The sequence below is a fragment of the Chaetura pelagica genome, unplaced genomic scaffold (assembly GCF_000747805.2).
Source record: "Chaetura pelagica isolate M959 unplaced genomic scaffold, ChaPel_1.0 scaffold50, whole genome shotgun sequence".
NCBI classification, from domain to species: Eukaryota; Metazoa; Chordata; class Aves; order Apodiformes; family Apodidae; genus Chaetura; species Chaetura pelagica.
Genome location: NW_009952366.1, coordinates 8,163,473 through 8,185,225, shown reverse-complemented (window position 1 = coordinate 8,185,225; position 21,753 = coordinate 8,163,473). Strand labels below are relative to the sequence as shown.

Sequence of the window (21,753 nt, the reverse complement as noted above, 5' to 3'; positions counted from 1 at the left end):
CTGATTTATATTTTATTAGCTTCTGAGGTTTTGAATGTTCTAGGAAATAAGTAGTAGAGGGGTAGTTCAGTGTTATTTTTTAGCAAAGAGCTTCAAATTATTTTTGCTCCTATTTAACAATGCTTTTTCCAGCACAGATTTAGAGTATCATCCTTATAATTAGCTGCTAGTTAACATTGCAGAACTATTGCATGTAACAGATATTGTCCTGCATCTAATTTATAAAGATGTTGAAGTTAAGTTAGGATTACCTCAAATATCTAAATCAAAGCTAGTCTCAACTCTAGATAAATGGCAGGGGTAATTTAACCTCAGACAAGTAATTTAATTTTAAAATGAACATTTTTTTAACGTGTTTTAAAAGTCTTGAAATGGGAAGTGGAATAAAAAAATAGTAAAAGGAAAGAGACAGATGTGAAACAGAACAACAGATTGTTGTAGCTGCAGATGAAGGATGACAAAAGAGCAAATCATCATAACCTACAAGGACAATAAGTAGAATTGAGATAAACAGGGAGAGTAGAAAAGGAATAATAAAATAAAGCTAGAAAGAATGGGAAGGAGAGAGGGAATTCACCTGATCACCTGGTCAAAGGAGGAAATCGCTCTAAAATCTGATGCATCAGGGGCAAAGGAGCCTCTGAGCCCAACTGGTCAAATTAAAACAGAAAGCAAAGTGCCACACAGTCTCAAGTTTAATCTGATCTGTAAAACAGCCCCAGGAAAAATCCTTTACCTTCCATCGAATATACTTTCAAGATTCATAATTTGAATACAGTAGTTTACTGTAGTGTCAGTACAGGTGTTTTGTTACCACAGCTCTCCACAGGAGCTTGTAGCAGTTACCAAATCTATGAAATTATGGTTGCCATCCTTTTAATAGCTGTTTTTAACCTCTTGAGGGGTCTCTGTGCAGTGAGTGTTCTTTCAAACCTTCTTTGAACAGTTCCTTCAAATACTTCTCTGTTACCCAGTGCTTCTTGTTTGCTAGTCCAGTGTTACTTAGCATAGAGCTGTACAAATTTGTAATTTGAAATTACGTAAATTTGTTTTTATGATGCCAGGAATTCTAGAAAAAAGGGTGGAGCTTGCATAGAGTTTTTAGCAAGACTATATAGCATATATTTAGATATATAAATACACTTAGTATAATAGTTTTAAACAATAGTCTAAAATCTTAACTGAATTAAATAAAATATTTTGATTGGTCATGGTTTCATGCAAATTTTCAAGTCTTTTCTTCTTGCTACATGAAAACAGTGAAAATGATTACTCATAGGTGGTGAGTGTAGTGTTGCTATTATCCTGCAAAAGTTCCTGAGGCAAGCACAGAAATTACTCTAAGAAACTATCTCCTTTTTTCATAAAATGTTATTAACTTTCATTGAAGCCTGAATAAGGCTGAACACATTTACCCCTTGGATGTGGATATGATTCCTGAAAAAATTTCAAGCAACTGTAAGCTCTTTGTCCTATCAAAGGAATTTGTATTAGATAGAATAATTTCACAGAATAATGGAGATCCACTGTTGTTTGGATTCACATCAACTGCTCTACACTGCCTCCAGCAGTAGGAGCTGCTTCAGCACTCATTAAGGTGGGAAAAAAGCAGCTGAATTCTGATTGCATCTTAACTATGGCTTTCCTAAGTGTGATACAAGGTTACAATAACCTATTATCCTTGTGGTGGCACACACAATGCAGTGAGACATTTATTCCATTTCCTGTTGAACAGAGTTACAGAGGGAGGCTGGAGGATGAATACAACTCTCCCTGCAATGTTTTTCTCCCTACATATTTCACCAACCACCAAACAGGTAGAAAAATCCACAAAGAACTTTTAAGCATAAAGACACTATTTATCTTTCAGAAAGGTATTAACCTGCAAATTGCTGGAAAGTGGGAAAATGCTAGGAAACAATCACTGCATGTCCATCTTATTCTTGTGCTCTTCTGCAAGCATCTGATAGTAGCCACTGAGAATGAAGCTGGTGAATGACTGAAGCTAGATGAAGCTAGATTAAGCTGTGGTGTGATCTGAGGCAGTTGATCCTGTGATCTCACAGTGAAACATCCATCTGTTCTTAACTAATTCTTGCAATTCAGTAGGTTGAATCTAATATTTCGGTTCCATAGACTAAGGATAGAAATCTGACTGAAGTAATGGCTATTACAGCTGCATCATAGAGTCATAGAATGTTAGGGGTTGGAAGGGACCTCTGGACATCATCGAATCCAACCCCCATGCCAGAGCATGACGACCCAGGACATGCTCTGGATTCTCATGTCCACCCTGACTGGTGCTGAACACATGGCCTTCTGCCAAGTGGAGACCATAGTAGATGTCTTTCCAATAGGGTGACAGCCACCAGCAGGGCTCACCTGTTAAGCAGGCAGAGTTGCTGCTCCTCCCCTCACGCTCACCTGCACACCTGGCTTGCTCCGCTCCTCTGCGATGGCCGCGTTTAAATCCCCTGTGGTTGCCCTGGCAGCACCCCCAGCCGTGTCAGCCTCTTGGCCTTTCTTGAGAGCTGCCAATTCCCACTCTCCCTCGGGGTTCCCTGGCTCCAGAAACTCCCATCCTTCTCAATCTAGTACACTTTTTTAATGGCACAGCAATTAAGGCCGCTGCTGCCTCGCTCCTTATGGTCTCATATAACATGATTTGATTTTCCTGTTGTCTTTAGAAAGCAATTTCACACACATACACACAGAATTTAAAATAGAAAATCAGAATCTAGAAAGACTAACTCTACTTTAAGCAGTCTTGCTCTATGGTGATCTGTGCTACCACATATATGTTGCTCAGTCTTACAGTAATGACAGTCTTGGAACAGAACAAGGTGCCCCGAGTCCTAGTTTCCAGTAAGACCCATCCCTCACTGACTGAACAGGATGGGTTCTAAAGGAGACTAAATTTAAGTTGCCAAAGCAATCAATTGAACATGAAAAATGTCCTAACTTTGAAGCATCTATAATAAATACATGTCTCACGATAGAGTGGAGCATTTTGACTGAGCTGTTCCTGGGTAAATAATGCATCAAGAGTCAGAAAAACACACTTGTAGAAAGGCCAGTGGAGTTCACAAAGTACAGTTCACTGTTGACAAATTGTCTGACAATTAAAATGAATTGTCTTTGCTGACCTTTTAGTTACTGTTATTATAGATACAGTTATTGTACTTACATAGTGCTACAGTTATAATAAATATTGATATAGAGATCAGAAAAAAACTGTAAGGATGGCTTTCCTAGTCTATGGGGGTTGTTCCATTAGCTTGCATTAGCTGTGGTTTGAGAATTATTTTTGTGTGCTCTGAGCCACACACAAGCAGTGGATTGTGACCTTTAGATTATAGACACTAGATAGTGTTATTTAAATTCAAGCTGTTCCTGTTGATTTTGTTTTGTTTCTGTATGTGCCATGAAAAATGTCTCTAAATGTACTTTCAGGAAAATATTCAGCATCACCGAACACAATCATCCAAAGTGGCATCATCATCCAAAGAGCTAGGTTGCTGAGATAAGTTACAGATTTTATCTAAGGCATCCAGTATTTTTCAGAGTTTTATAAAAAACTTCATTTAAAATAAAAGCCTTCTGAGTAGCCTAATAATATAACTGAAATGCATAAAGTAAAGCAGAATCTTGCATCCACTTCTTGGAACCTAATCTACTCCTCCCATAAGAAACTTTCTTTCATCGTATTGGTCTGCTGGATGTTGAGCATATTTTCTCTTGTACAACATCCTGTTCTTAGCTATTCTTATTCCCTCTCCAGGAGCGCATGTCATTAGATTAGCTTATTCACTAGAACACCTGGTCATGCTAACTCAGCTGTAGCACAAGTTCTGTTGCAATGTCAAGAGATAACTTTTTTATCTTGCTGAAATCATAAATAGAAAGAGGAAAATTATATCCCATTTAATGTTGAACAAGTTTACAGGACTTTCTTCTCCAGCTCTGCTAAACTGGCTGCCAATGTACTTAAAAGATTAGTCCTTTCATACTGTGATAAAGAATCCACTCAGAAATTGCTTGGTCAGTAACTGCTAAAATTCTCCAGTTTTTCATTCTTTAACACCAGAAGTGTTCAGCCATGTCTGACAGGTATCAAGCTATCTAAGAAAACGGCTTATAATAATCTATTTATGATGACTGAGGGGAGCACCTCCTCTGCAAATAATAACTGCTTTATTTTTCCCACACTCAAAAAATAAATAAAATTAAAGGAAGAAAAATCCACATTGTTAACAGAAGAGACAGTATAATAGAGGATACCTTAAATTCCTTTGCATTTAGAGCAGATCTGCCTTGCAACATGTTTGAAATCATGTGCTCTCTGATATCACAGATTCAGTCAATTCCAAACCCCCCAATAAAGATATTCTGAGTCTCATTGGGAATGAGACATCTTGTAGAAATTATCGTATTGCATACCAGATGGCACTTTTCTTGAAGACATCAGTTAAATGTGCTTCTTCTATTGCCTTGGAGAAGAAAGATCCAAGGATCACTATCCCTGTAAGAGACTTATGCATCAGTTTTCTCGTGCAGGAATAGGTACATCTTTTTTGGTTTTGGTATAACAGGAGGATAATCATGGGATTTATGTTCTTTGAAGAGAGCACAGTAGCTTGTAAATGTGTTGCAGGTGAGACCATCTCATAGAGCCTGCATGACATTTTTCAATATCAGGACCAACTTTAGGCATAGGCAAAGTAGGGGCAGGCACTGGATCATAGTCTAGGAAAATGAAGAGGCAGCCTTCTAGTTTCAGAGCAGTAGCTCTTGACCCAGGTTCTACTTGCATTGACTCAAAAAAATTGTCCAGTCATGTCCCCTAAGTTAAATCTCCTGGACTGGCAAAGAACAAGGACATCTAAAGACCCACAAGTTCCCATAACTGAAGGCTTGGCCCTAGTTCCCATATCCCTGACTCTGCTCCTTTGCCTTTGCCTTACTACTGCCTTTGACAGAAGAAGGAGATAACAGGGTGCCTGAGCAATGAGATGATAGTCAGGGATGAGAACAAGGCAGCGAGCTGACTGCTTCTCCTCATTTTCTTTCCCCTTGCTGAGCAACCATATGTTGTGTTGATGGGCTCAGGCATGTAGCTATACTGGTAGGGGACAGACCTGGAGGAGAGTGCACAGTGGGACCAACAGTGTTATCATCATCCAGGGCTGGAGCCAGGAAGATAGCTAGTTGCAGTACCAACAGGTAGATTAGGACATGTGTCTGGGGAGGCATTCAAAACCTGAATTTTGCCTGCAATGTTGCTAGGCATTGAGCCAAGCACTTCCCATCACTAGCAGCATAACTTCCATGCTCTTTATAGTAAGGTAAGGAAGAAGCAATTTTACCCTGAAACTGGTGTATTGATTGTTGGCTGTGCCTTATTGTGGGTAGAACATTTTTGTTGGTGGGGGACACAAGATGCTTAGACATTTGTGCCTGTGTGTGTATGGGAAATATAGGACTCAGCCATGCACAATCCTTTCAAAGCGTGGGATTATGGTTCACTAGGTCTCTTTCCAATAGCAATTTTTCTGCTTATGTGGGAAAAGGAAAGGCAAAGTTGGGAATCCTTTTCAGAGGAATTAATTATTTTTCAGTCAACTAAGAAAAATTCAGCAAGGATTCAATTCTCATCTTGTTTATGATAGTTTTGTTCTCAATTTCTTCTCTTAAGAGGTCACCCAGCCTTTCAAAGTTTCTTACCCAAGGGAGATCCACTACATTTCAACTCAACATAGCCTACCCTCCTCCTTACATACAGCCTTGCTACTGACTCGTCATAGTCTGAAGGGATTATGCTTCATCTATGTACAAAGAGATTGATTTGCAGTAGAAAAAAATCTGCAGAATAGGAAATATTCACAAACAGGTGTGAACAAATGCATTTGTATCTCCATGAGACCTAGAGTCCTATCAGTTTGGCAAATCTACTTTATCTAAAAAAAAAAAAATATTAATTATCCTTTAATCTGTTTGAAGTACACTTAGCTATTTGTACAGACTGTACTCTTACCAAAAATATGTGCTCTGTATCACATATATTCACATGCTGTTGTTATTAAATACCTGAGAAAACTCCTAAAAGTTTCTTCAGCAATTACAGATTTACCAGCGCCTGATAAGCCTTTAGTACTTTTTTGAGAAATCTAATGAAACTTTCATATTTCATGTAGTAGTCAGACAGACCTATCCTAGGCAACTTTCTAACCTCTAATCTCCTGTGGCTCAGCTAAAATTATTCTACAAAATCATTATGGGTTTCAGTTAGCATGAGATGTTCCACAAATCCAAGCAGCAATATCAGAGTGAGAGGTCATCCAGTTTTAGTCCAAGGACTAGTCAAACTGTAGTTGAAAAATAGCCAGCTAAGTTTAGGGTCTGTTCTTTGACTGCTCTGGGAGCTTCTGCATGTCACTTGCAGAGACTGTATTACAATGTGTCAGTCACCTACTGTAAGTTTGGATTTCTATGAAACAGTTTTCTGCCGTAGTATCATCAATCCCAAGTGATGCTCCTGACATAGATCTATAATTTCCTTATACCTAGAATTAAATTCCTCCTTAGTGATGGTCAGTACTTGAAATTCATAATGGACTAGAAAAACAAAGAAAATTAGTTAATGTGTTCAATATATTAAGTTCAACTGGACAGGATTCTTCTTAGAATTGTACCCTGAATATACCCATTTTCTGCCTTTTTTGCTAAGTTCTTTGATCCCATTGTGGAAATTAAATGTTTAGTAAACATTCCTCTCAGAACAAAGGTGTAAAACATTTCCATTATCAGAGAAACTGTCTCAAAAATGGAACATTGATGGGAAATACATTGTGAGGTAAATGGTTTCTTGTGCAGAAAATGAACTTCTCTTTATTTTACATTCATCACTTTTTTTTTTTCCAGTTATAGTGGGTAAAATATTCATCCTTTAGAATTCATGCAAATCTTATATGTCTTATGCTATCATTCATAGTTTTGTAAGAAAAAGATATAAACTTAACATTTTATTTAGTAAAATATTATTTGAATTTTAATTATTCATTTGAAATGGTGACCTTTTCAAGTTAAATCATTTTATGCTGGCATGAAGGTTTTCTTGTGTCTTATAGTATTTTACGGTTGAAGAAGTCATGCAGATAATCTAATTACTTTGACTAAAATTGTTGTGCCATTTATGTCTTTTGCTGTACTACAGGAGAAAAACTGTGAAATGTGTTCATTATCGATTCATTAAAGGGTTTTACTATTATAAAACCAAGATGTAGACCACTACCTATCTTGTGTTAAAATGGGAAAGGGGAAGGCATAGTAAACCTTGCCATAGGCTATGGTTTATATATTGCATCTCTTATGGTCTTGTGAAACACAAAAATCGACAACAAACAGATATGTAAAGCATAACTGCTATGAAGATTGTATTCCGATATAAGTGCTCTAGGTTGCTTTTGAATCTTGCTATTTTCTGCATTTGTTTTGACTGCTCTCATCATTCAAGATTGACGCTTGGATGGGTGTGTAGGAGGAAGCAGCAGCAGCAGGCTTACAGCTTGCAGACAAAAAAAAAATCTGCCTTATCTGATGGCTATTATTGAAAATGCGAGGTGTAGCCTAGGCTGGGTAATGAAGGGGAGCGAGCGAGGGGGAGCAAGAGGCATGGAGCTGCATACTGATGAGTGTAGGAGTACTTGATAAAAAGAATTCTTGCTGCTGGCAGTGCATTGCTCATTGTGGAGTATTCCAACAATCACATATAACGGAGAACAGCTTAGCTGACAGCTTGATATGCTTCTTTTTTTTTCCTTTTTTTTTTTCTTCTTCTTCTTTTTTCTTCTTTTTTTTCCCCCCCTACTCTATGACGTAGTGGTCTGTAGTAAAGATTAATAACTAAGAAATGTAGAGCTGGGATCAGATCTTACGCTGTATACTGCCCTGTAAACTATGTTTTACTTCTGACTTTTCTGCTTGCTGAAAACATTAATCTGTCAAGCTGGCGGGCTCCTTTGATACCAACTTTCCCAGGAACACGATGTGGCAATGCCACCTCTCAGCCCAGGACTACCGTTATTATCCAGTGGATGGTTATTCGTTGCTTAAACGCCTCCCTCTTCACCCTCCTACAGGACCCCGATGCCCTGTCCAGACAGTGGGACAATGGTTGGAAAATATTGGGCTACCTCAGTATGAAAACCACTTGCTGGCTAATGGATTTGACAATGTGCAATTTATGGTAAGAAACCTTCTGTGCATAGCTGTGTATGTACACTGTAGCTGCCTTTTTTGTCTGTCTTTTCTATGGTCATAAAAACCTTAGAGCTATTCTGCATTGCACTAAGATCTGTTTAGTTCTGCACTTTTCTCTGTCTAGCTAAATTAATATATAAACTGTCCTTGTATAAACTTCCAAAATGTACACCATACAAAATATCGTAGCCAGAAATGTAGTAAAATTAAAAATTACTATTAAGGTTTTTTCTCCCCCTCCTCAATCTTCAGGTTAAAGAAGGAAAATGCACGATACTTTTAACCCATTGCAGGATTTTCACAGTGTGTAAAAGCTGCAAACACCCCTATCTGCAGTACATCACATTATTACTTTTATTTGACCATTAACATCATTGAAATAATAATTAAGTAACATGATCCCATTCTTGCATTTTTAGGTATTTTAATACCAGAAAATTACTTAACGAAGTGTGCTTTCTCTGCAAGTGATTCTGGATGCCTCAGTTTAATGTTTTTGCTTCTTAGATAATCAGGCTATGGGATTCACTTGTTGAAACATATACCCTGTGTGGAAAAGTAGTGCATTCCTTTTAACACTTCTATTTTCATGTGTTAACTCTAGACCTTTTTCAGAAACATATGAATGCAATAAAATTTTATGTCATTCAGAATTTACAGTAGTATCATGTGGTGTAAAGTAACATAGACCTGTCACACACGAACTTTCAATTGAAATTAATATTCACAGTAAAGAGAACAGCTCCCTTGTAAGGCTGTTATACAATAGCTTTTCTACCTGCTACAGTATTCCCATTACTTGAACAAAAATCCTGACTACATTTTCTATAAAGTATAAGAGCTTAAAATAAAATCACCACTTTTTGAGATATTTTTAGTAACCATGTATATCTTGGAACACTAACTTTTCATAACTTGCACCTGGCATATAAGAAACAGAAGTGAAAAAAACAGCATGGATATTATGGCTGTAAAACAACATTACTTGTTTTTTTTCCTATTTCATTTCTTTTGCCAACATAATTATATGCCTTTGGGTTTGTGATCAGAAGATTAAGACACAGATCTCAGCCATTTCCCCATTAGAAAAAGTGTTGAGGTTCCTTACTGTTTTTACATGGCTGCCATGTGATCTTTTGCTTATGACAGTAAAAATCATTAGAATCTTTACCTTTAAATATTCTTCAAAACAAGACTGCAAGGGTGTGCTGTCAGTTCAGCACTGTGGAAAAAAAAAAAAAATCAAAAATGTTTTTCAAGCTGCAGTTTTCCAAAATGTAATCACATATTCTTATATGCATTGTAGCGTTACATAAGTAGCTGATCATTTAGTCTTAAAGAGATCACAGAGGGAAATTGTTCACAACAGGCTGTAGGTGGCATAACAAATGCAGAGGGATACACCTACCACAGGTAAATTGTGAGCAACAAAGATGCCAGAGAAACTATCCTGGAAGGCTTTCCAGTCCACTTTTGGCTCTGGAGGGGCCTGAACCATGCTCTGGGGAAGTTAACAAGACTTTAATTTCCTATGTCTCTTATTAGTATGCTTATATAAATCTACGAATTTTATATGAGATTCTATTATTAAATACACAAATTACATTTTTCAGGTATCGGGCAAATTAAGTTATGTCTGTATACTTGTGTATTAGCTAATGTTTTCTGGTCATTTTATTGTAAACCTTTTCTGAAGTGTTTTCTTTTAAAATAAATATTGCAGGTAAAATATATAATTACTCTTAATATTACTTGGGGTAGCATGCATATGTAAATGGAAGTTTAGACTCTTAAATACAATGATAAGCAAAGAGCTGGAAAATTGCCTAGTAATAAAAATGTATTATATCAGTAATTTAATAATTTCTAATGTCTTGATTTCACACTAGTTCAGTTCATGTTTGAACCAGAAATTGAACAGTTCCCATATTTTATTTGAAATAAGAGAATCAGAAAACACAAATTTCTTTATATATTATTCTTCTGCATGTATCAGCATTATGTGAGGAAAGCCTGTCCTGAAAATTCAAATGAGTATTTTAAAAAATATTTTCCATATTATGTAGCCAAAATGTTCAACAGAAAAATAAACTTGGAAAGTGTATAGGAAAATGAAAAAAGAAAGACATGCTGTGCCAAGAGAAAAAATCAGTTTACTCCAAACTTAAATGTGTTGTACTCTTCCATAATATGAGATAAATGCTTTACCTTTATTAAAGTGGTTTACACATTATGCTGTATTTTGCAAACATATTAAATTGTTTCAGATAGGTGAGCTATTTTACACTGGATAACTTTAATATGTCAATGCAGTAAAAATCAGTTAGACATTTTTGTTCTTTTTTCTGTACCATATTCCTGCTTTTTTTTTTCTGGAAGCACATTCTGACCTGCATTTATCCATTCTGTTGCCTAAGCAACAACCATCACACTCCTATTAAGTATGATTTAGTAGTACAGGTCTTACTAGATGTTCAGAACAGGAGAGGGAATATCACAATGATATAATTAATTTGTATAGAATAACATGCATGTGAGAACAGATATACCCTATTTATACTGCTCTCAATGGCAAAATTCTATTAATTAAATTAGCTTTCTAATAAAAACATATTTCCAGATAATAAGATGTAATGATTGATCATTTATTGGATCATCAAAATTAACTCCTTTTGTTTAATCCTCCATGGGCATTAGGAAAGATATTTACTAGACTGTTCTTAGAATTGGGAAGATTTATGTTACCTGAAGTGTATGGACTTTTATAAAAAACAGCCTGTTTCCTATTAACTTAACTGTATGAATATTTTTTGCGTACTACATTAATATATATTTTAAACATAGGTTGAAATACACTATTGAAATATTAGTTGGGTTTTCATGAACTACTTTCTTTCTAGTTACAGCGTATTTGCATGCACAGCAAGTGCAATTCCTACCTACTGTTAGTGTAGTGCAGGAATGAGACTTACATGGTATTTAGTAGGCCCAAGGCAGATTCAATCCTAAAACTTGGTTAATATGTGTTTGTAGGAGTAGAATCATACTTGAATATGTATATATGTATATGCAGTCATTATTAAATTTATAATTTGTAGTGTAATAGTCTTCATTGTCCTTCAAATGTAAAAATTTGTAATGACTTTGTGGAGAGACACTCTGTATTTGAAGACACAGCTATCACTGTAGTTTCATAATGTAAAACTCTTTTGCAGTTGAACTGATTCTAAAGTGCAAGAAAAAATAAGATCAGTCAGTCATAAATTGCAGTGTACAAACGAGGTATAAACAATAAGGAAACCTAATGTCTAGTAACACCTTTTGATGGATAGATCCCATGGATATCCCTGGGACAAGCTATAGTCTTTATGCAGACTTGCAGGCCTACGTACTCAGTATGCTGAGGGGGAAAAAAGTAAAAGAAGTGAAACTGCAGAGAAACAGATCAAAATACACAAATGTGCGAGGTCACTAGATCTTTGCATGCAGCTTTATGCAACTCTGGAGCTTCGTCAAAGACTCCACTCTGAATTCAGTGAGATAAAAGCAGTTCAATCAAATTACTGCCCAGTGGGGACTAGTTCTGATTAAGGACTGCATATGACTGCCTATTTATAGGTTGCTCTAATCGTTTGAGATATTCTGAAATGTTATCACTTGCTTAATATTGCAATTTAATGAAGATAATATCTCTTAAAAAGATTTATTAAAAACTGTATGAGAGAAACAAGGAACAGACAACCAAAATGAGTTAACAGAAAAATAGGAAGTATTCTATTATTTTTTTCACTCCAAAATATTGTCAGTAATAGCAGTTAGTAACGAGAATTGGCGTTAGACAGTAGACTCACTGCTGCTGTGTCACTTGCATCTCTACCCCTGCAAATATTTAAATGGTTTGCATTGCCTGAGGATCTAAATACTGCCTGACTATTTTTTAAAGTTCTCTCTTGTTCACTGTTGGGAAACTGAGGCATAGAATGACTGCACAGTGGAATTCAAATCTGCTCATGTGTTTGAGATGAGAGGCACTAGTTCTTAAAATAGCTACTAACATCATATTTAACAGATCTATCCAGTAACTTAAACATAGGTATCTAGTACCAACTGAGATGATGTAGGGAGTCCAGGAGACCCAGACAAGAGTGATATATTACTGAGGAGCACAGACAGCCAGACCCTCTATGATTAGCAGCTGGAGTTCGGGTGGGATGCCACCAAAAATCTCAGATGGCTCTAGAGGCCTGATGCTTACACAGCTGAAATGAATCTTAAATGTTGTAGGTCACACAGAGCTTATGTCATGCCTGGGAAGTGAATATAGTGGCTTGATTTTCCATCTAGCATCTTAGTTGCATATGCATTTCTTTTGTATTCTTCCTATGAATTTACCTGCACAGGTATTTACCTGGTTTCACAGTGCTAGGCATGGGCTACCTTCTCAGTTTCCCTTACCTGCCTGTTTTGGATTTAGTTTTCACTTATTACTTTTCTTCTTCCCTTTGTCTATGTTTCTTTTCTTTGTTTTTTTACTAGGCCTGAAGGCTTATTAGTCAGCTGAAGTTTATTTGGAGATTATCCTCTCTCAGGTGTCATTCCTGGGATTTGCTGTCCTGGAATACCTAGTAATTCTTCTTGCCTTTAATCTCTCTGGAGGATCTTAAACTCTGTATCAAGCATAAAGCACAGAAGCAATTTTATTTCTTTAGAGTGAAATGCACCTGAAATAAAATCTCTCCATGCACTGTCTCCAAGTCCTGCACTTACAGAGACCACCACAACTTTTATCCAAAATTGCCTGGTGCAGAGATTGATGATTTGGGCATTAAATAAAAGCCTGAAAGAGTGAGTCAGTCTGCCAACACCTTTCTTAAATTAGCCATGCTGCAAATGATGAAAAAGAGGCCAGTGTCTGACAAGAGTTCTAGTCAGTAGTGACTTTTGTGGCTTTCAGAAGCCAACTCCTAACATGCTTAGGTAAGCACATCAACCTTTGCAACATACAGACTGTGAGCTCTCCAGGCCTATAATAGCTACTGCAGAGACTCATCAGGGCACTCATGCATCATCTGAAGCATAAGAAGATTTAGAGAGCACTGTGTGTAGTTTACCCAGAAATGAAGAACTGAGTATGGCAATCTTAAAACTGGCAGTCAGTGATGTGCAGCAAGCCACATTTTTAGCAGATGAGAAGGAATATGAGTCCCACTGATGCTGGAATAACCTGTGGTCTAAGATTTTCTGTACAACAAGAAAAATACATGCCTGAGACTAGAAGTTTTAGTCCCCTCATCTGGAGTTAACTTGCAAACTCCAGGACTTGCTTTTAGTTTCGTGGCATATCTACAGAACTTGACCCTAAAACTATGGAGCTCCTCTCAGTGTCAGTGTGGCCCTGGCTTCTTCCCTGAGCAGAGTGGCTCTTTGTCACTCTGCTCTGAATCTTCTCCTTCACCTTTGCAACCTTTTGTGACTGTGGCTCCTGAGGCAGACCAACTCTTCCCTCAGTCCAACCTGTTAGCCAAACACAGAGTGGGGCAGAGTTAAAGTTCAAATATCGGCATCTACATCCTTACCAGTCAGTAGATGTTTAGGATTCAGTTCAGTTGCCCAGGTATTGGAATCACTTGAGATGTCTGAGACATCTGTGTAGGCCTGGAATAAATGATACAGGATCTATGGAAAGCCCATATCGATCTGTATCTTCAGTTGGATTCCAGGCAATGTACATTTGCAGCACCTCAAATGACTCTAAATTCATATCAGTGGCCAACTAGGTGAAGCATCTAATCAGCTATTAAAGCCAATGGAGCATAGAATGCAATTTAGCTGACTGGCTGACTAACTATTGGGGTACTTATTTTAGGATAAACTAAAGTAGATTCATCTGGTCAGCTGAATCACTGTCTAGGCTGTATTGATTTTTATCTTTTTTTTTTTTTTACTAGGCCTCCCTAAGCTATAATGTAGACACAAAAATTTTTATGACTCAGTTTGGGCTAGAATCCATCCAGGCTTCAGTCAAAAGGAAACAAAGTATTTTTATTAAGCTTTTTCTCCTCCCTCAGTATATAAAACCCTGAGGCTTCAAGATCTTCTTTTTCATCCTAGTAGGGATTCCTGCTATAAAACTCACAAAGCAGAGCTCAGGTGGGTGCCAGAAATGAAGATTGTGCTTGTCATCTTGCAACAGCAGCAGTTCTAAAAAATATTCCCATTCCAAATGCTCCAGTTAAGGCTTCTCTCCTGGTATTCCTCAAGATGGTTGAGAGACAGAAGGGCTTATTAGTGTGTTTCTCAATATCACTTATGTACATAGTAACTTGCACTGTCTTTCTGTCTTGAAGTCTCAGACCATTCTTCATCATCTTGTGTGAGTGCACCCAGATCTGGAGAGACAGTGTTCATTCCCCAGTGGAAAGGGATTTTATGTCTATATATGGAGTGTGTGTGTGTCTGTGAAACGCAGTCACTGCAGGCTGGTGACCGATCCTGTACTTGACAAAGGCCTTTATTAAAATGTTGGTAATAACAATTGCTCAACAGAGAGAGAGAAAAAAAAGTATATTTCACTTGATTCATAAGGAACCCATTTCCCAACAGATGTGATTTCATTAAGGCATCCTGGGTTTGAGAGTCAGAGGGAATATATTTTCATCTCAACCTGTCTCAACTATTATATCTTGAAGGTATAATCAGGGATGGATCCATCTGCCTGTCTGCTAGGTTTTGCTAAGTTAACCTTTACATGAAGGTTTCTCTGGTTGTCATGGAATATTTGGCCGTCTCTACTTAAATTTTGCTCCACACAAGGTTATACATAAACTGTTTCTACCATCCAGGTTAGGCCCATGCCATGAGTGCCTGTTTGGAAAGCTTTCCAAAAGAGGGCCAAATCCAGACATTGAAAGCCATTGCATGTACAGTCATCACTAAAAGTGAAACTATTTCATGGTACATATCTTTGAGTATGGTTCTTGAGGACTGAAATTAATCCCATCTGTTCTAACAATATGTTAAATGTTAATTTGAAGTGTTGCACTTGAGCTAAAAGCCTGCCTAGTGCAGAGAGTGGCCTTCATCTCAGCATACAAGCAGTGATGAGCTGTATTCTGAGACTATGTATGTGAGGAATTACCTGTTGGGCCTAAATACAAATTTATGAGAAACTAGTAGCAAATATTTCATCTGAAAATTAGGCTGATAAAGTACATGAAAATTCTGATAATGGTAAAATAAAGCATGACATTTTAAGAACTGATTAAAAAAAAGATGAAATCCTGATATGATGTTCTTGCTACGTATTTAAGGCCAAAACCTTCCAGCTGATTTTGTTGTCTGAAGGACAATGCTTCAAGAATTAGAAACGTGTTTACATAGAGTCGTGTGTATAATGCTGTTCTTAATAACTTATGGAAAATATTACAATATGAAAGGTCATTAGAAGTGAAATAAATTTGAAAGATTAAGAGAGACAGAAACAGAGAGAAACTTTTTCAAAGTGAAAAACTGAAGATTCAAAGAATAATCAGTTCATAAGTGTATTTACAATATGGGTAAATAATGGAAAGCTTTGCAATGGAAGAGAATGATAGACATAAAACCAGCGTCCTGTACGTAATAGAAAGTTGTACTTTATTCTTAGTTATTTCATATGGGAATTATTTCTTAATTAAAAAAAAAAAAAAAAAGAAAAAACAGAAGAAAAAAAAAACAACAGAAGGAATTTTAAAGGAACACAATATACAATTGTGTATATTACTGTTTGAGAACAATGTTGTCCAACAAGAAACAATTAAGTGGAATCTGGACTCATAGATAAATTAATCTCAAGGATCAACAGACTTCCCTGAATAAGGTAAAGACCCCCAAACTGTCACCTCTTCTCATTTAGCAGTGATTTGCACTTCTCTGATACTGTTCGCCTGAAACATTAGAGCTGTGTTATTATTCTAAAGTTTTTATACATCCAAACATGCTTTTAATTTGCATTTACATTTTAAGAACTGGATTATAAAGAGTTAGAAAAGGATGACATTTCAGGTAATTACTTCAGATATAACTTCAGATAATTAAAAATGAATTTATTAGTTAGAAACACTTTTGTCATGATTTTTCAGAAGCTGAGTAGTGTGCATCAGAGGTCACCTCCAAGAACTTTACCCAAGTGTTTTACACAGGTCTAAGCACAGGTTAAGTTCCAAGAAAGTTTTATGTTCTTGTCTTTCAATGGGAAAAAGGATATATTCTGAAAATAAGGAAAAAGGCCCAGCGCAGACAAAGCAATCTGTCTTATCTTAACTATGATTTTATTCCAAATAAGCACAATTTACTGGATAATCATCAAGCTTTTATTCATTGTAAATACAAGGTCACACAATTAAATTCACACCTGGTGTTTGGTCTTAGTCTGCTCCTGACTGAAATACGTTTTTAGGAAAGCAAGTAACACAAATGCTGCTTTACTCTCCCAAAAAAATTACTTTTGTAGGCCTTAAAACACTTCATTGAACATTTCAAACATGTTATTCACTTTGGAACGTGTTATATTCTGCATATTTTGATGTCCCTCATTAAGCTTCAATTATTGTGCCTGTGGAATAAAATATCCATGCAACAATACAATGTGCTTTAGACTGGCTGGTACTGATGGAACTGTTGGTATATACACTTGTTGTACATACAACTCATGACTTCACTGAAATCTCATGTTTCAGGTATTTATTAGTATTATCTTATATGGTATTGAATTGTTGGGAACTGAATTATTTAATAGCATTATTGATGAGAACAACAATGGGTTAAATTTGCAAGGTGTACCATATCTGCTCTAGATTTTTGTTGAAACTCTTTGACTGGATAATAATTCTTAGATTGTTTTTATATTATTTTTTTCTTATCCAAAGACCAGATCTAGATGGAAGGTTTGAAATTTAAAAGTCAAAGTATTTGCCCAGGTGGCAGACGTGGAGGGATATGGTTATTGTGGATACAAGTGCTAACAGTCAGTTTAGATACTTAAAGCTGGAATACCTTGAATAAAAATATGCTGGATAAATGCCTATCAAATGACCTTTCTGCTTTAATTTTTTTTTTTTTTTTTCCTCTGACTGCTTAGTTGGCACCTGTAAATTGGCAGAGAGTGGCCCAATGTGCACAGTCCCCCTTTGCAGGTAGAAAGATGAGGCGGGAAAGTCTGCTTTTTGTTCACTAGAACCTTATAGCTCACGCTAGAAACAAACATATGTCCAGCTGGTTATAGCTCTTATAAATAGCTCTTAAAATATTTGAAATCATTGAAATAATCTACTCTTCAGTAGCCATGCTATTCATCAGCTTTTTCATTGCTTCAGGTATGCTCTCTTCAAGCAGCTCCCCTTTTAACCACACAGAAAGCCCCCTTCTTGAAGTCAAGATGGCATTTGTTAAGAAATAATAGTTCTTAGTTGCTATGCTGCAGTAGGATAAAAGGTTGCACAATATTGAGTTGGTTTTCAGCCTCGTTCTGTTTTTCAATAGAGTATTAATATTATGGTTCTGTTAGCTTCTTTGAACTCCCTAGGCATCCCTCATGTTGCCAGAAAGGATTTATAAATTTGCAATGCAAGTTATTTTATTTCATTTTCCATCTCTCTTGGAATTTGTAAATGTGTCTGTTCTGTCCATGAACTTTTTATTTACTGACATCCTGATTTTTTAAGTACTTGTTTTATTGCCTGTAGAAATAATAGATCTTCACTTTCTGCCTGGAAAAATAACTTTTTGCAGCAAGAGTGGAATATTATGCCAAAGAACCCAGATATAGAGAAAGCTCTTGTTCCTTGTAGTATCAGGCTTTTTGTCAGCAAATTCTGCTGCCCAGCTTGTATGATTTGATTTCTCTGTTAACTCTGCTATGTATATTATAGCATCTTGCTTCACATATATGAATTTGTTGAAAGTGTGTGCTGATTTCCTTCCTTCTTGAACAACAAGATAGTGGAAGTTCAGGGGGAAAGGGAATAAAGAAAATACTCGCTAACACATGTAGAGGAAGCCAGGTCTGTGGAGAATGCATAGGACAATGTAACTAAGGGTATTTTTCTGAGGTCAGCCTTTGATTATGAGTTTGGGGAAGATGATTCTCTATTGCCTTAATTATCTGTCTAGAAAATTACATCACATCACTGGCCCACATATATGAAATCAAGGTAGGATCTTGGGATAGAAATGTCTGTATATTAAGATCTCTCTCATAGCCAATTATCTGTTCTCTCTGTCCTTTAATAGTACAGATTTCTAAGCACCTGCAGTTGGAAAGCCCAGTTTCTCAGGAGGGAGCCAGAGGTAGCCAGATCACCTGATGAATATCACTGAGTACCTTCAGTTAAGTTCTGAATAAATGTAGTTGCAATGATTGGACTCAGGCTAAAAGTAGTGCAGGAAAGCAAAACAAATATTTAATACCTATTAATATTTTTATGCCCCAAACAAAATGAATCAGGAACATTTTCTGTGTCTGAGCTCACTATATGCAATTTATCATTGCTTTAAGTACTAATGGATTTTATTGCTTTTATAAGCCAAATACATGGTTCCTCTTTCTGCAGTTCTCTGTGTCTGACCCTCTCCCTCCAAATGCATTTACGTTTCTGAGCTCTCTTTCTGCCACATTATCCCTACAGGCTGGACTCTTCTCATGCTTCCCATCTACTCCTTTTCTCCATTCGCTCTTTCCTCAGTAGAAATTTCTGTGTGCCTTTTTTGCCTCCAAATCAAAGAAAGGAAGGAAGTAGGGAGGGAAGAAGAGGAAGAAAAAAGGAGGGATAAAAGAATACAAAGAGGGGGATAGAGGATATTTTTTTCACATCTAAGTTCTTCTACTGACTTAAAACGCTTACCTGGATGGTTTTTTACAGAGATATTCTTGTCACTTTTTGGGACTTACACTTTTTCTGGCACAGCAGAGCTGGTGCCAAGTGAGAGCTAGTTTGCTTCTCTGGGCTTAAAATTACTCCTTGCAGAAAGCTGCCCGTGCTCCCCAGCACTGTTTTTTAGTACCACATTATTCAGATTTTTCCATTTTCCAAGGTGTCTCAGGCTTCTGATTTACCTTTATAACTCGGTACAAATTGTGACAAGCTTTTCTGATTTCTGATTAGCTTTTCTGAGTCACTGAAAACCCTTAGATATGCATGTGCAAGGGAAGGAGCAGAAGTTGGATTTGCTGAACTGAGTGCTCACAGCCAAAACTGAATTTGACTACAGTTGTTCTCTGAATACATATATAGATAGGTACTAAGTACTCATTGAAATGGAAGAAAACAATCCCTTCATTTAAGCACTAAGAACTAGTTTTGTTTGTTAACTGGCTCGAGTTAGTCCTACTTTAATTCTTCATTTGTATAATGGGTATAAAAATGCCATCTTGCCTTGAGAGACTCTTATAAAATATCTGAATTCTGGTTTTGGAGCTGTCTAATATTGTTTCAATGAATGTCTAAAAAAAAGTTAGGCAGGTGAGTCATTCTTACTGGTGAGGTCTTCAGTGGAAAGTTATATATAAGAAATGGACCCACACAGAGAATGATAAAGGCTAAAAAAAGAAAGATTAGCTATCTTATTTTATAAGTACCCTCCTTCCCTCTGCACTGAATTAATGTATTATTCATAAATATAATTATACTGTGTATATGATGCCATGTAAAATATGTATCCTGGGGTGAAGGGTGGTAAGCCAGTGTTGAACAGTTTTAATTCTTGTATTTTGTAGCTTAGTGACCTTGCAACATTCCTTTCATGTGTAGTGGGGATCAGTAGCTCTTATTTTATTCATCACAGTAACTTTCCTTTTAAGAATGTCAACTGGAATATGGGAGCTATGTCTAGTGAAGTTACTGTCTCTTGCAATCTTGTGTCACTAGTTCAGGAGCACTCAGTTTTCTTATCTGATTTGTTGGTAGGCCTGGTCAATTTTGGACCCAATATTAGAGGCAGAATGGGCCAGTGGGACTCAAAACTGTTCATCAGGACCTTTAGGAGCATTTCTATATTGCAAAGAGAAGTTAAGTTTTAAAAAGCCTTCTGAAAAAGAAATCTACAAACCATCAGTAAAAAAATTGCTTGAATTAGGATGAGGGAGGCCCCAGGACTCTGAATATTAGTTGTTGGATATGATGTCCTTGTATAGGAAATGGATGGTGGAAACATTCATGGGAGCAGCATCAGGAAGGAGGGTGCTGTGCAAGGTAGGTAGACTTACACCAAGGTTTCCTGTGATTGAGAGAAAAGAAGAACTAATGTCAGATTGCTGATAGCAGATATCCCAACACATGCACTTGGAAAATCAGCTGTGCAGACAGACTGAAGAATCCTTCCATACTGGTTTGGTGCTGGATCAGTCTGCATACAGGTTATCCTACCCTAGGAATGTATTGAGTTGTCTCCTCATTAATTTTGAACATCAGTTCAGATTTTTAAGAAAATGCAGCATGTCTATGGGACGAATAATCAGCCCCTCAGATAGATTACTGAACAAGTTTACCTTTTCATAGAAGATTCTTGAAACCAAATAGTATTCTCTAGGCAAGAAGAATAGTTCACAGGGCTATATTAAGATGCTATGGCTGTATAAAACCAATATTTGACTTTAAACTCCACAGTTAGCATTGGCTTTGAATGCAGTTAGAGAAGTTCAGTTTCTGGGAACAGGCTTCTTCAAATGCATGGATTTTTTTTCCCCTGATGTTCAGTGTTAATAAAAGATTATGACTTAATTATGTATGCAAATAATTCATGGATTGGTGTAAAAATGTCATGTTGCATGAGTATTTGTAACTTCTAACCACTCAGTTATGGACAGAAAACAGAACTATGGTAGTCACACTAATTACTGCTTTTGTTCTGTATCTGCAGTAAACAATACAAGAATATTTGCAGAAGAATGGAAAATGTATAAATAAAGTGGAGAATGTGAACAGAAAGCAAGGTCTATATTTGAACTATATCTGAATATAATATGTGGGTTGGGAATAAGTTGCTCAGGGAGAAAAAAAAGAGATATGAAGAGAGGAAGAGAACAGAAAGTAAACAGTTTACTATCTGGCTCACGTAGCCAGAAATCTGATTTTGCATTTATTTGTGTATTTATTGGATGTGTTTGTTTATTTTTACATTTCAGAATTATAAATGTTGTTATTCAATGGCAAAATACTTTAAAGATGTGGGCAAACTATTTTGATGCCTGTGGTAAATAATATTTTATATGGGATCCAGTCAATAGCTACAAAGGGGGGGGGTTTGTAAGGTCTGGTTGACAGGTGCTCTGTAGACCATGCTACATGAAATGCTACTGTTTAATATAACAGTGTCATGAGTTGACAAAGAAACCCAAACTGAAGTAATGCAGTGATCAGTGAATCATTCTAGAGTGTACTTACATATCACTGGCTACCCATTTTTTTCCAAAATGGAAGCTAATTTTTAAATAAAGTGAACGTAAATGGAATCTCTTTC

The 21,753-nt window shown here is 36.6% G+C and overlaps 1 protein-coding gene across 1 annotated transcript in view; it reads left to right on the top strand.

Annotated features, from left to right (window-relative positions):
• ANKS1B (ankyrin repeat and sterile alpha motif domain containing 1B) overlaps window positions 1-21,753 on the top strand; it is a 423,652-nt gene that overhangs the window by 219,442 nt on the left and 182,457 nt on the right. The window contains 1 exon segment of the mRNA XM_010008039.1: window positions 8,139-8,245. Coding sequence (XP_010006341.1) covers window positions 8,139-8,245 — 107 coding nt within the window.